General features: G+C 41.3%; 1 protein-coding gene across 4 annotated transcripts in view; it reads right to left on the minus strand.

Moving 5' to 3' along the window:
• Positions 1–2,890: 2,890 nt before the first annotated feature.
• Positions 2,891–13,104, minus strand: part of FAM110B (family with sequence similarity 110 member B) — a 115,629-nt gene continuing 105,415 nt past the window's right edge. For all 4 annotated transcript variants that reach the window (XM_054059756.1, XM_054059757.1, XM_054059758.1 and 1 more), the window contains one exon: positions 2,891–10,398. In XM_054059756.1, the coding sequence (XP_053915731.1) occupies positions 8,984–10,096 (1,113 nt within the window). In that variant the 5' untranslated portion in view covers positions 10,097–10,398 and the 3' untranslated portion in view covers positions 2,891–8,983. The remainder of the gene's footprint in view (positions 10,399–13,104) is intronic.

Genomic DNA, 13,104 nt, shown 5'->3' on the forward strand with positions numbered 1-13,104 from the left:
CAGCCATGTGAAATGCCATTTTTTATTCAGTGAAACATGGTAAGGAAACCCCTTTCCATATGTTCTCAGCACATTCCACAATTTTACAGTGCTACACTGCTCACTCAGCAATGCCCTGAAAAGCTGGCATGTCCCTGAACATCAGCAATGTGTGGGACTCGCATGGGAACAAGTCCTTTAGAAAAATGTCTAATTCCACACTACATCTGCTGTTGGGTATTAAACCATACAAGTCCCAAGCCCTAACAGTGCAGGACTGTCCTGCCCACAGTGAGGGATTTGCCAGGACAGGGCCCCGAAGTATCTCCTTCCTCCCTCTTCCATAGCAGAGATGGGAGTAGGACAATGACAGGAGAAGCACATGCCTTTCAGTGGTGACCTCCAAGAATCAGAGTCTGCCCTGAACATTTTGGAAATGATGCTTTGAATAAATAACAGCCCATAAAGACTTTTTCATATCACTACTTTGCAGTTTATTACTTAAATGTGATTTGTGGTAGGGCAAATTCGCTTTAAAATAGCATCAGTCTTACATTGCTCCTGAAACACCTCATTGGTGTGATAAGTGAAAGCGGCACCCCTGAGGCTTAACATGAATATTCATGATGGCTCATTAGTTACCAGTATTTCCATAAACTAGTAATTAGCAGTCAGTAAAAATTCAGAGAATAAATTATACCATGTGCTACTCATGTGTAAGGAGAGACACCCTGTGCTGAGCAGGTAGGTCCTGACCTCCCCACACCAATACTAGCACTTTGCTAAGCTGTGCTTCACCAAGCCTCTTCTCTGCCTCATCTCATAGATCTACATTTTTCTTGTAGAAAAATTATTTTTCATTAAGATTTTTCAGTGCAGAATATTATAGGCATCTTCTTGGGGGTAAACGCAGCAAAAGTAATCAAGAAATTAATTGTAGGCTAGGTGCAACACATGCAGCTGCACGTGTGGGCAGCATCTTCTAGGATACTGTCTGGCAGCCCATCAGGGCATGTGCAGCGCCACTGCAGAAGAATACAGTGTGGGAACAATTTTTTTTTGCCCAGTGAACAGAAGGAGCCGTGGATGGGGTATTTCAACACACCTAGCTAGACTCAGGGTGGTTTCTCCCTCCATACCACAGAATGAGATTGTGACCTCGAGGCTACTGCCTTGTGTTTAGAAGGGGGTCGTGCCCTCCAGCATCCATATCAACTATGGGTCCGAAACAGTTTTTTGGAGTGACTGATTTTACTAGACACAATTTTGGTCAGATCGGTGTATTTCTAAAAAAGCCAGGGTACCACAGAACACACCCACATGCCAGGAAGATAAATCACAGAATGACAGAATCACCAGGTTGGAAAGGACCCACTGGATCATCGAGTCCAACCATTCCTAACACTCCCTAAACCATGTCCTCAGCACTTCATCCACCCGTTCCTTAAACACCTCCAGGGAAGGCGACTCGACCACCTCCCTGGGCAGCCTGTTCCAGTACCCAATGACTCTTACTGTGAAGAATTTTTTTCTGATATCCAACCTGAACCTCCCCTGGTGGAGCTTCAGGCCATTCCCTCTTGTCCTGTCCCCTGTCACTTGGGAGAAGAGGCCAGCTCCCTCCTCTCCACAACCTCCTTTTAGGTAGTTGTAGAGAGTAACAAGGTCTCCCCTCAGCCTCCTCTTCTCCAGGCTAAACAACCCCAGCTCTCTCAGCCGCTCCTCGTAAGACTTGTTCTCCAGGCCCTTCACCAGCTTCGTTGCTCAATAGCAATAAAAATAAGGTTATAGAAAACACTGGCTTTTTACCATCTGAACCAAGCCAGGCTGATGGCTCAGCCAAATATTGCCGTAAACAACGGGTGCTCAAGCCTAGCAGTTGTAGGTCTGTCTGAAAGCAAGGAGGGATTTCTGCATACCTGCATGAGATTTCACTGCTTCCAGGGCTCCAGCCTGTGATGCCTGGAGGGATTCCCTCCTTGTGTTGCTTGGGGGGGCAGAGGGATGGGCAAGGAAGTGGCAGAAAACTAATATACAAGAATTACAATAGGGGGAAAAAAAAATCACCCCTCTCAAACAGGGCAAAATATTAAGCTCTGATAGTGGCTGAAATCCTGCCCGGGCCACTTAAAATAATTGGGAAAATTGGCATTGACTTCAATGGTGGCAGAATTTGGGTATCTGTTTTTTTCACGCTCTTCCCAGATGAAGCACCCAGACATATTTTAGTGTTTCCTAATGCCACTGTGGGGAAAATCTGTATGGTTTTATTGGATTCTTTGGCTCTGTTTCACTGCATGGCATTTGGAGCGGAAAAAAAAAAAAAAAGCAACAAACCCAACAATCCTGCAATTTCATTATGAAACAACTGCAAAAAAAATTAATTTTACAATATGATTTCTTGCCTGCTTTTTACCTCCTGAATTCAATACTGGAGTGTATACTGCTACAAAGCTACTATTTTTACTCAGTCTTTAGGAAAGGGTTTAAAAGGCCTTGTTGGATGAACATACTAGAAACAAAGCCATGGGAAATCGACAGCATTATGACAGCTCTTTGTTCAGTCCTTCAACACAAAAGAAAATTCAGCAGATGGACTCAAAGCCATAAGCTCACAGAAAGCATTTTCAGATGGAATGAGTTAGTTTTGTGCCAGATATGCGTAAGCCGATATGCTCTAAGATATGCAAAACATGGATAAAGAAAATCAAGCCTTTGCCAAAACCTAATACTATACTTTTCATGCAGACACATTAACTGAACCTGTGCTTCCTAGTCTTTGTCCCAGGCCAACACTAATAAATAAGATTATGTTAATTTTCTGTTGCCCCTCCAATCTATTTAAAATAAAGAACAAAACCCCCATCCCCCCCAAACTTTAGCAAAATAAAGTTCATGTTCAGATAAGCACTATTTTATCCTACTACTTAAGCCACTCCAAGTCACTGTCAGTACATTTCTAAAAGCTCTCCGCTGAGAGTAGCAAGATTTTACAGTTCAGAATGGCAAGACTGACATTCTAAAAAAATAACATAGTTGAAAAGCAGGTCATTTATTAAAAGATCTTTTAAAAGCTGCATTTCTTAAAAAGCAAAACTACCTATCCACCTCCGCATTTTGTCTGAAAGCATTTGTATAAACAGCTGTTCTCCAAATTTCAACCCTGGTTTTTTTCCCCTCCTGATTTCATTTTCAAAGATATGAATAGCAGGTATTTATAGAAACAGTGGCATGCTTCACCAAGTGCCTTCTGCTTCCATACACTGATTTATCTCATCTCCCAGATGAACACTTGGATAGGCTGTTCCCATATACAAGGTTGCAGTGTTGAACCGGCTATCCTATGGCTGCACAATGCAGCAGTCTTGAACCGAGAGGCTGATTTTCAAGACACGTTTGGCATCTCATTCTTCATGAGTGTTTTCAATCACTACTTCCTCCTGAAGAATCACCTCTTGCTGTTTCCTCTTTGATACAAACAAGATGGCACACACAAAAAGAAAAAAATAATCAATTAAATAGACCACTACCTGTTTGGGATGTGGCAACTCAACTGCAGCCACGGAATAACTCCCCTGGAAACAGGCTGCCATAAGTAAAGAGGCTGTAAAAGACAAGACACGTCGTGGGAAAGTTGCTTTGAGATTTAGGAGCATTAACATAACTGTGGGATGAAGGTGCTTAAGAAAGAAGGCTAAACAAGGAGAATATGATGACCTTAGTCATGTGTTTCAGAGAACATAAGACGAAAAAGCCAGACTAGACAAGGAAGGAACATGCAGAAAGAAAGAATAGAAACTAAGAAAACTCAGAAAAGGCAAGACACCAAGAAGGTGGAGAAGACTTGCAGTGCCAAAAGCAGGGAACTATAATAGCACAGATACTAGCGCTCTCTTATTCTTGTCATAAAATCGTAATGAAAATTACTTTAAATTTAGAAGAATGACATTTAAGAGACTACAGTTTTTGTTATATAAATGATCATTTTTAATAAAACCTAAAAAAAACCCAAAAACCTCACCACTTATTATTACTGAGTTTTGACAGGCAGCCACAACCAATCTTAAGTGATCAGATAAAAAATACGCTTGGAGGCTGTTCATACCTACCAGGGCAAGACAGATGGTACGGCGTAGGTGGCTCCACTTTGCCCCAAATGGACATCTGAGGTTTTCATAGAATCATAGCATGGTTTGGGTTGGAAAGGACCTTAAAGATCATCTAATTCAACATTCCCCCCCCCGCCATGGGCAGGGACACCTCCCACTAGATCAGGCTGCCCAAGTCCCCATCCAGCTTGGCCTTGAACACTTCCAGGGATGGGGCAGCCTCAACTTCCCTGGGCAACCTGTGCCAGTGCCTCACCACCCACATTGTGAAGAAATTTGTCCTTATGTCTAGTCTAAATCTGCCCCTCTCCAGTTTATAGCCATTCAACAACATACTGAGTGTAAGAAATGCTAGGACAAAACTATCAATCACCACTTGGGCTTCCAAGGATTAAAATAAATGGTGTTCATGGTTTAATACTTGTGACTGAAATTTGCTTATTTAGAGCTTCTCTTGACAGATGCCGTCACCAGGAGACAAAAGTCCTTACATCGAACAGACAATTTTAATGGCCTTTCCCATTAAGCTATGGGTGATATATTTGTAAGGGCAGATTATTGGAGCCTTTCTGCTGACAGCATGGAATGTCAGATGAATTCAGAATATCAGTGAACATCTAAGTGTTGGTAACAAGGACTTTAATATAATTATATTACAATTCAAGACAAAAACCTTGACCAATTTATCCTCTTGTACAGCACCAAGGGACCTTAAGCTATATCTGCATTTATATTCATTGCTGAGATAGGCAATGGACCCTTACTGTTCATGGGAACAAAGCTCCAGATGCTCTCATATTCTAAGCCTAATGTGCTCAGCTACTGGTGTGGCACCATTAATCACTTAAAACATGAGCTTTATAGCCTTGGAAAACTAGCACCTCCCAGATTTATTGGTTTGACTATTCTGGCTAATAAAATTTCTTATGAACAAGTGAGCTCTGAATATAACATACCAAACATTACCATCTCATAATCAATAAGTAACAGGAAGACCGTTTTTAAGTTTTAGCTCCTTTCCTGTTCTCCTGCAGATCAAAATTATTCAACTCTGTTCTGCAGAGCTCCATTAAGCACTTTCTTTTTTCATTGAATGACTGGAATCAAATGCGTATGGCCTCCATGGATGGATAAACTGCTGTAAAAAGAGATAAGTCAGCAATACTGATTGGCTCTGTTGTCTAAGCGTGTCTTCTGACTTTTGAATTTCTGCCAAAAGCATCATCATTTTGTGTTTACCCTTCAAAAGCCCTCGGCCACTCAGATGGTGCATACGCTTGCAGCACAGTGCTCTCTCTTGCAGAAACAGAATTTATAAAAAACACAGTTTCAGTGCTAGTATTCCTTCAATGTAAATTTGTGGCACAGATCCTGTATCTCTAAAGTCTCATGACATTGTTACTGTATAATATGAAGCAATTAGAAGACCAGTTATACCTCGCTGCCCATCTCTTTCATTCAGATAAATAGTTTACCTCTGCACAAACCCATATATAGCTTTCAAAATGCACTTTGCCACATATTTTCCTTTTCCTTTCCCTTCCCAGCAAGTCAAAATAACAGAATTACCACAAACTTCTGCGGTGGTTTCTTTTGCGCGCGTGTGTGTGTGTATGTGTTTGCATGTAAATACTACTAACTACTGAATACACACCGTGCTTTTCTTCACTTTTGCGGCCAGAACTGTCAGCGCTGGGCTCAGCACTGGCTTTCACAGGATGCCACAGGCTCGTATCTCCCTCCAGAGCTGCTGCTGCAACAAGAGCTGTTGTTTAACCATGGACACTAGCTGTGTACTTTGCACCTGAGTAAATGGCTGCTGGAGACAGACAGAACAAGACCAGAATGGATCCCCAATGAGGCATTTCAGCTGGTTACAATTTCCTGCGAATTCAACATTTGGTACTCAGGAATCTCCTCAAACAAACAATGGACCCTCTCGACACGTCTGCAAAAGCAAAATGTTTTTTCCTGGTTGAAAACAAAACCATATCGACACCACCGAGTGGGCTTTTATACAGATATGCAGGTTAACAGCAAAGATACAAATAAATAAATCAATCCTAGCTACGTAAAGCATAACAAAGTGACAAAATGAAGTAAACTGTTATCTGCATAAAGCCTTGTGGGCATGTAGCAGCAGGTGAACTTTTCTTGTGATTTCTATTACTGCTGTCTCACTAGAGCTGCAAGTTCAGTTCATAGCGAAGGTCTGGGTCTTGTAAAATCTTATTCACGTGCATATCGTAAAAAGCCGGGATAGCGGAGCTGGAGCTTGTGCCGTGTCAAAGGTACTGCTTAAGGTATGGAGTGAGGAAATGCTCTCTCACAGATACCTCACAAGCTTTCAACCCCCTGTGGCATTAAAAGGATATGAATTTGATTTCTCCTAAGAGTCTACAGCTTCCTAACAAACCTTGGGAAACAAGTTCAGAATGCTAGCATTCGCTTTAATCCATTTTCTAGTTAAAAAGGCTTCTTTATTACTGTTTTTGGCTGGCAACAGTTGAGATAGCATGTTTATCATCATTCTTAAAACACTTGAGAGAGAACAATGTGATTGCGTTTTCATTTTGGTTTTCACTTCTTTATTTCATTGCTGTACAGCTGCATTACACTTGGCTTTAATCCTTTAAGCATTATTTTCCTTGGCAAAATAGTCACTGAACTGAGTAGAACTTACTATTGGAAAAATATGCTTGAAAAACCGGTGTGATGTCAATGCCAAATGAAACCCATGGAGCTTAAAATGTCACAAATGCGCCTGTAGCTGAAATACATAGCTCCTCATTTTTTTGACTGTGCTAGGAATGTTGTAGTCTTAGGTTGTGAAGCCAACTGTAAAACCATAGAGTAGCTTGCTGAAACTGAATGTGTGCCTTTTTTTTCCTCCGTAAACAGTCATTTGGAAAACAATTATATGAAATTTGATGCAGGATAATTCCACAGGCAACAAATGGCGACACAGCTTCGCTTCTAGTCTCACCTGCATGAACTCTGGCTATTGGTAAGAAGTCGGGCTGCAGGCTTCCAAGAGAAAAGATAGAACCCGACTTTGTAAAACATGTTTAATATTCAAATATATAAATAAGCACTACTGAAGAATAATTCAGAAGACTGCAGTGATTCATTATGAACAGATGCTATAAACGGGAACAGTAACATTGCTAGGTAAGGAAGAAGCAAACTATTTTAGGAGTCTCAAAAATCTCTTCTAGTTCTTTAGACAGATCATGCTGCTATAGTTACTTTATAAAAAATTATACTCTGAAAAGCACTTTAGTAAAAGAAAACTTTTACTGGAACTATTATTTAACCAAGACCTACAGCACTAAAACACACTGCAATTGAGTTCCCGATATAATTTTATGAATAAAAGGGGTAAAAGAAACGAACAAAAAACCTACCATACCTGCACCAGGAGCTATTTATTAGCATAACACTCTTCCTTTTAAAGATTTCATAACAACTGAAGTATATACAAAGTCTTACAGCATTTACACAATAAAAAAAGTTTCCTATTAGCTGATGACGTATAAGGTAGTGCTGCAATTTACTTCAAAGCATGTATACAATAATAATGAAGCAGACCACTGTACTTTCAACTTCTCTGCTGCCATGCCACTGCTGTCCGTTGAAATGACAGTTAATTGAACCACTGGGAAGACACAGATTGTCAAAAGATTTGTAACAGGTTGACCTGCAGCACTAACAATCATAAGGGGGAGAAGGGGGGAAGAAAAGAAAAGAAAAGCTACATACTGTCATGTTTCTATGCTTTCCTAGAGCTGTAGTTAACAAACTTTCACAGCCTTAGATATAACATATGCAAGATAACATAATCACAATTTTTCAGATATAGTTCAACTACTGAGTGTATTTACTTCTGAATACGAGGCTTTATATTCATATGGCTGTGTGTTTCCATTTTTGTTCATTAACTGTTCAGATAGGTCTACAAAAATATTAAAAGACAGCATGGAGTTTGTAGTCATTATGTGTTTGAATAATAAAGGCATTCAATATCAGCTATAGGATCTAATCATTCCTGTCAAAAGTTTAAGACCAGGAATCTTTGAGTAAAAACCAAACCCACAAAATCCTGCACCTATGCCATTTTCATCTGTTGACTCTGACCTTCTTTAAGCTTTTCCAAAAGGGACAATACAAAATTATTAAAATGCTTACACCAACCCAAATACGTAAGACTCAGTTTATGAGAGGTCAAGCAGATTCACTAGACTACTTCTGCTGTAAAACTGAGGGATTTTACCTACAAAATAGAAACATTTACTGAGCAGTTCCTGACTAGAAGTAGGGATATATAGTTTAACAATGAAACATAGTTGAAGAACGCAGCATTCTTTGCCTTTTAGAAACAGTTTTACACGTGCCAATAATGCACTTTCTAGAAGAGATAAGGCTGCTTTGCCTATCGTCCTATGCCTAAACCTCTTATTTTGGCCAATTTTGCTTTTCTTCCCTCCAAAGGGATTCTGATTCAACTTAGAAGCTAGTAACGTCAGTTGACAACATCTGTATTAAGACAAAAAGTGACATATAAAATCCACAAGGAACCACATAAATACCAAAGAAGTCATATAACCTTTCCATGTAAACACTTTGATTATATTGAAGCCCTAATTAGATTCTTGTCTTAAACTTTTGGCAGATAATGTGTATGCTCAGCCAGGCTCTGTAGTTAGTTATTGTTCAAGTGGAAGCCAGGTCAGCTCACATGTTGACAGGCATGCAACTTGGAAACATTGCACAACAAGCAACACAAAGAGATTTTAAAAGTGTACAAGACTTCAAGTAGACTTCACAACCCTTCACGACTGAATATTCACAGACAAAGATACAGTTCTTGCTTTTTCTATGGTGGAATTTTCCTCTCACACATGAGACACTTTCTGTGACTCTCTAGCTTGCTTGATGCTATATAACCACTTGATGATTCTGGCATTCCTTTCAATGGCAGAAATGCCATATGGCACACGGTCATTGGCACTGTCATCGTTTCTAAGGTCACTGTTGCTGTCCTGAGACTGTTCACAGTCTGAGCTAATCATGCTTGCACTGCGAAAGTTGAGGGATATAATATCAGAGTTAGCCCTTGCAAAGTTTTCCATCCCGAGGTTTTCAAGCTCTTCAGGATCCAGTCCACAGTAGTTAAAGAATCGTTCAACATCTGCATCGACACGAAAGTATCTGTCGCTTAAGTCTGATTTTGATCGCTGTAGGGAGGGTCTTCTACTAACTCCACATCCAGACTCGACTGCCTCAATCTCTGGGGATTTGAGGGTGGTGATGGCAGCGATTTTGGGCTTTGGAGGCAGAGGTGGGGCTGAACTACTGCAGGGTATTGCTTTTAAGGGCTTTGCACTAGTTACTTTCCTAATGTCTGAGGAGCTGTGAGAGACATGCAAGAAAGTCTCTGCTGACTGATCTAGGAGCCTTCTGCTGACATTAGAGCTGCTCTCCTGAGGGCTGCTACGGCCCTGTGTGGGGTAAACCTTCAGGGATTCAGCAAATGAGTGTCGGTTCAGCTCTGTTGAATCAGCTCTGTGAGGTGGCCAGTTTCGGGGACCATGCTTATGCCCTGAACCTGAGCTGGAGCCTTCAGAGCTGTTGATGATGTTCTTCAAAATCTCAAGTTTCAGATTTTCTCTCTGGACACTGCTTTCGGTCTTTGCATTGTTGCTAAAGACTTTCAAGGTGGGGCTCCCCAGAGCTCGCTTGGCCGCGGGACAGACTGGTGGCTTTGCCAGTACGGCCGGCTTCACAGGCTCCTGCTTGGCATTGATGACCTCCTGGCTTTTGACATATTTCGCTTTGTCAGCTTCCAGCCTCTCCACCGCGCTCAGTCTTTTTGGATTAGGCTCCGCCTGCCTGCGAAAATAGTCAGGTCCTTTGTTCAGGATGCGGAGAGGAACGGCAGATGTGAAAGTGACGGCAGGGCTGACTGGCTTCACCATGCTACCTGTCGGTAGTGTTTCTGTAGGCATGTTTGGTGGTCTTTCCCCTGCAGCCGTTTTGGATTCTTCTCTGGGATCTCCTAAATGCACGGTGCAGAAACATGTACATTAAGCACAATGAATAGCCGATGAATCCTGGGATCTGAGTGTTAGCAGCAGTGCCTCATCTCACAGCTCATTAAATAACACTGCGTTTCTCTTTTAAAGGCAGCCTTTGTAGGCCAAGGCCACCCGACACAAGTCCGTATTAGTCTGCTCCACCAACTCCTTTCTTCTTGCTGAAAGACGCAGGAGTCTCGCTGTTCCCTTTGTGCTCTGCTACTGGCAGCAATCTGAAATGCAGAATAACCAACCACACGTTAGCGAGAGCGCCTGACATCAGAGCGATAGCAACAGCCGCCTCCCAGCCCTCCTTTCCCACTGCCGGACAGGATGCAGACACCAGCGCTGGTGCAGGGGAGGCAGCGCTTGGGGCGCCCATGCTGCTCTCTCACTCTGCATCCCTAGGCATCTCACAAGAAACGTGTTGTTTGTTGCTTGTAGTCTAAGCTCGGGTTTAACAAAATTGCACGGGAAAAGAAAAAAATTAAAAACTCTAAAACCCACCATGATATAGCCATGCATTCCTAGAGGGAGAAAAGGAAGCAAAATGTGTTGATTCATAGGATTAGACCTATCTCTCTCCTGAAGATCAATAAAAGAGCACTTTCAAACTAATATCTTTGACTTCGGTTAGTTGATTAGTGTACATATTTTCTCTCTCAACCCCACACATTTTTCTCCTTACAGGCAACATGCTCCAGAAATCTAAGAAATTAAGTCTATATTTCTTTTTCATTAAATGTTTCAGAAAACTATCCAGTCTAAAAAGCAGACAGCAGAGATATTTAATGTTTTAATCTAATATAAAATCAACAATTAAAAATCAGGAGATCTTGCTAAAGCCACCGATTCCACTTCAAAGTCTGTTTGAACATCAGTCCCCAAAGCACTAGTGCTCCACAGTGAAATAAGGATTTCCAAGTTCTCGTGATCACCTTACAGAAACACAAAAAAAGGCTTTGTTTTTTGATGAAAGATTTTAGGAGCATGTTAAAACATTCTGACTGGGTTTTGAAAGAAAAGAACTTGTCTTCACATTTGGATATAATGATTCTAGTTTTCTTAACAAGCACTAAGGGCATATGGAGTGTACCTTCATCTAAATTATTTCACGATCCTATCACTTAGGATTGTCACAACAATCTAAAATCCAACATCATAGATGATGTTACAAGTGCTGTAACAATTTTTCCCACATGAGGCACTGAAGGGCACTTATCACAGAATCTACTTTTCAAGCAGTGATTTAGCTAATGGGTCTCATTTGTTTTATTACTGCCCCATTAATCTATGCTGCCCTTTTTAATATCCAATTTCTGTTATGACTGTGTCCTTCAGGGAGAAAAAGAAAAGCAGCTGCTACTTGTTTATTCATCCTAAGGAACACAGAGCAGCATCCTGCCCAGGGATGCTTTCATGCATACTGCTGTGCTGTGCAATGCTCATCCATCAAACCTCAACTTAATAATACAGGGCATGCCATCAGTATACTGCTTGGACCACCCCCTTCTCCCCCAGACACTTAAATTCCCGCTAAAGGTACATTCAGAGTAAAAAGAAAACAACCTCTTGTGCTGATTCCCAGAAATACATAATATGTACATTGAATATACCCTTTAAATCATCCAAGGTCAAAGCAAGCAAATAAAATATACAAATGCTATAACGAGATTACAGGAAAAAGCTGAGACTTCTCCTGAAGGCTCACTGTCACAAGCATTCTTCAAATACAAACTAACATATTTAGGTGGGTGATAAACTAGACATGCATTTAGTTCAATTGAAAGGGTAGTGAAATGTTAATTAAGCTTCCCTTTCAATGCTGTTTTAAAAATCCTAGAGCTAACTCCTCAGCAGTCTGACTTCCTGAATTTTAAATAAGTCTTTCTGAAAGAGAAAAAGCTCATTTTTCCTCATTTGAAACAACATATTTATTGGTACTATTTTGACATCAAGTTATCAAATGTGCTGAAAGTAATTCCAACATGCATCTGCACACACACATTTCTCTGCTACACACACAAATCAAATCTTTCCATGTCGCCAGCTGAGAGGTTGATGGCTAAGTGCTTGTAAAAATACCCCATTGGCATTTATATTTAATACTTCTGTGCAGAAATCAAATTGATGCGAGAGCAGAGGTCTTGTCAGGAGCAAGAAAAACCTCCAAACAATCAAACTCCCAATTCTTTGTACTAAACACCATCACTCAACTAAGTTAATACCACTTGAATAAGCAAGACCACAACTCTCCATTTCCTCTTCGGCCGTTGTCATTAAAGGACACTACGGCCCTGCCCCAGAGGACAAGTGCCAACTCCATTCTCCTGGCAAGCAGCTCGGTACGGATCTATGGATCACAGCGGTGGGAACTGAGGCATCAGATCCACACTGCTTTTGGAAGCCTTTCCCCAGCACTTAATAACTTTCTACTCAGGACAGCCCCGGTCAATGCCAGCAACCATTGCTAGCTAAGGAGGCTAAGCATCCACATTGGCTTCAAAATCACACTTAAGAGGGAAAAAAGAATAAAAAAAAAATCCCACTGTGCGTGCACGTTCATTTGAGAGAAGGAGTGCTTGTTTGCAAGCACCTATGGGGCCAAGTGCCCTGAAGTCAATAGAAATACTGCTGAGATTGGCAATGAGCTTCAGGCATGACTAGAAAGAAAAAAAAGACCTGGTGAGGAGCCAGGGCAGAAATGTCCGCTCCAGCAAGCACAGGGAGCTGGGGAAGTAACAGCCACATGGGCACCTGACCAGACATGGAGGCTTTGTACCTGTAGGGCTGCTGTAGACAAAGGTACATACAGAGAGGAAAAAAGATCCATTATATTTTTGTCTGTTGTTTAAATTGCTCCATTTCACTGAGGTGCTACATCTAGGTGTCACAGGGAAGTTAATTTAGTACTTCCACCTCAGAGAGCGAAAAAATAT

This window comes from Cuculus canorus, chromosome 2, assembly GCF_017976375.1.
Source record: "Cuculus canorus isolate bCucCan1 chromosome 2, bCucCan1.pri, whole genome shotgun sequence".
NCBI lineage: Eukaryota > Metazoa > Chordata > Aves > Cuculiformes > Cuculidae > Cuculus > Cuculus canorus.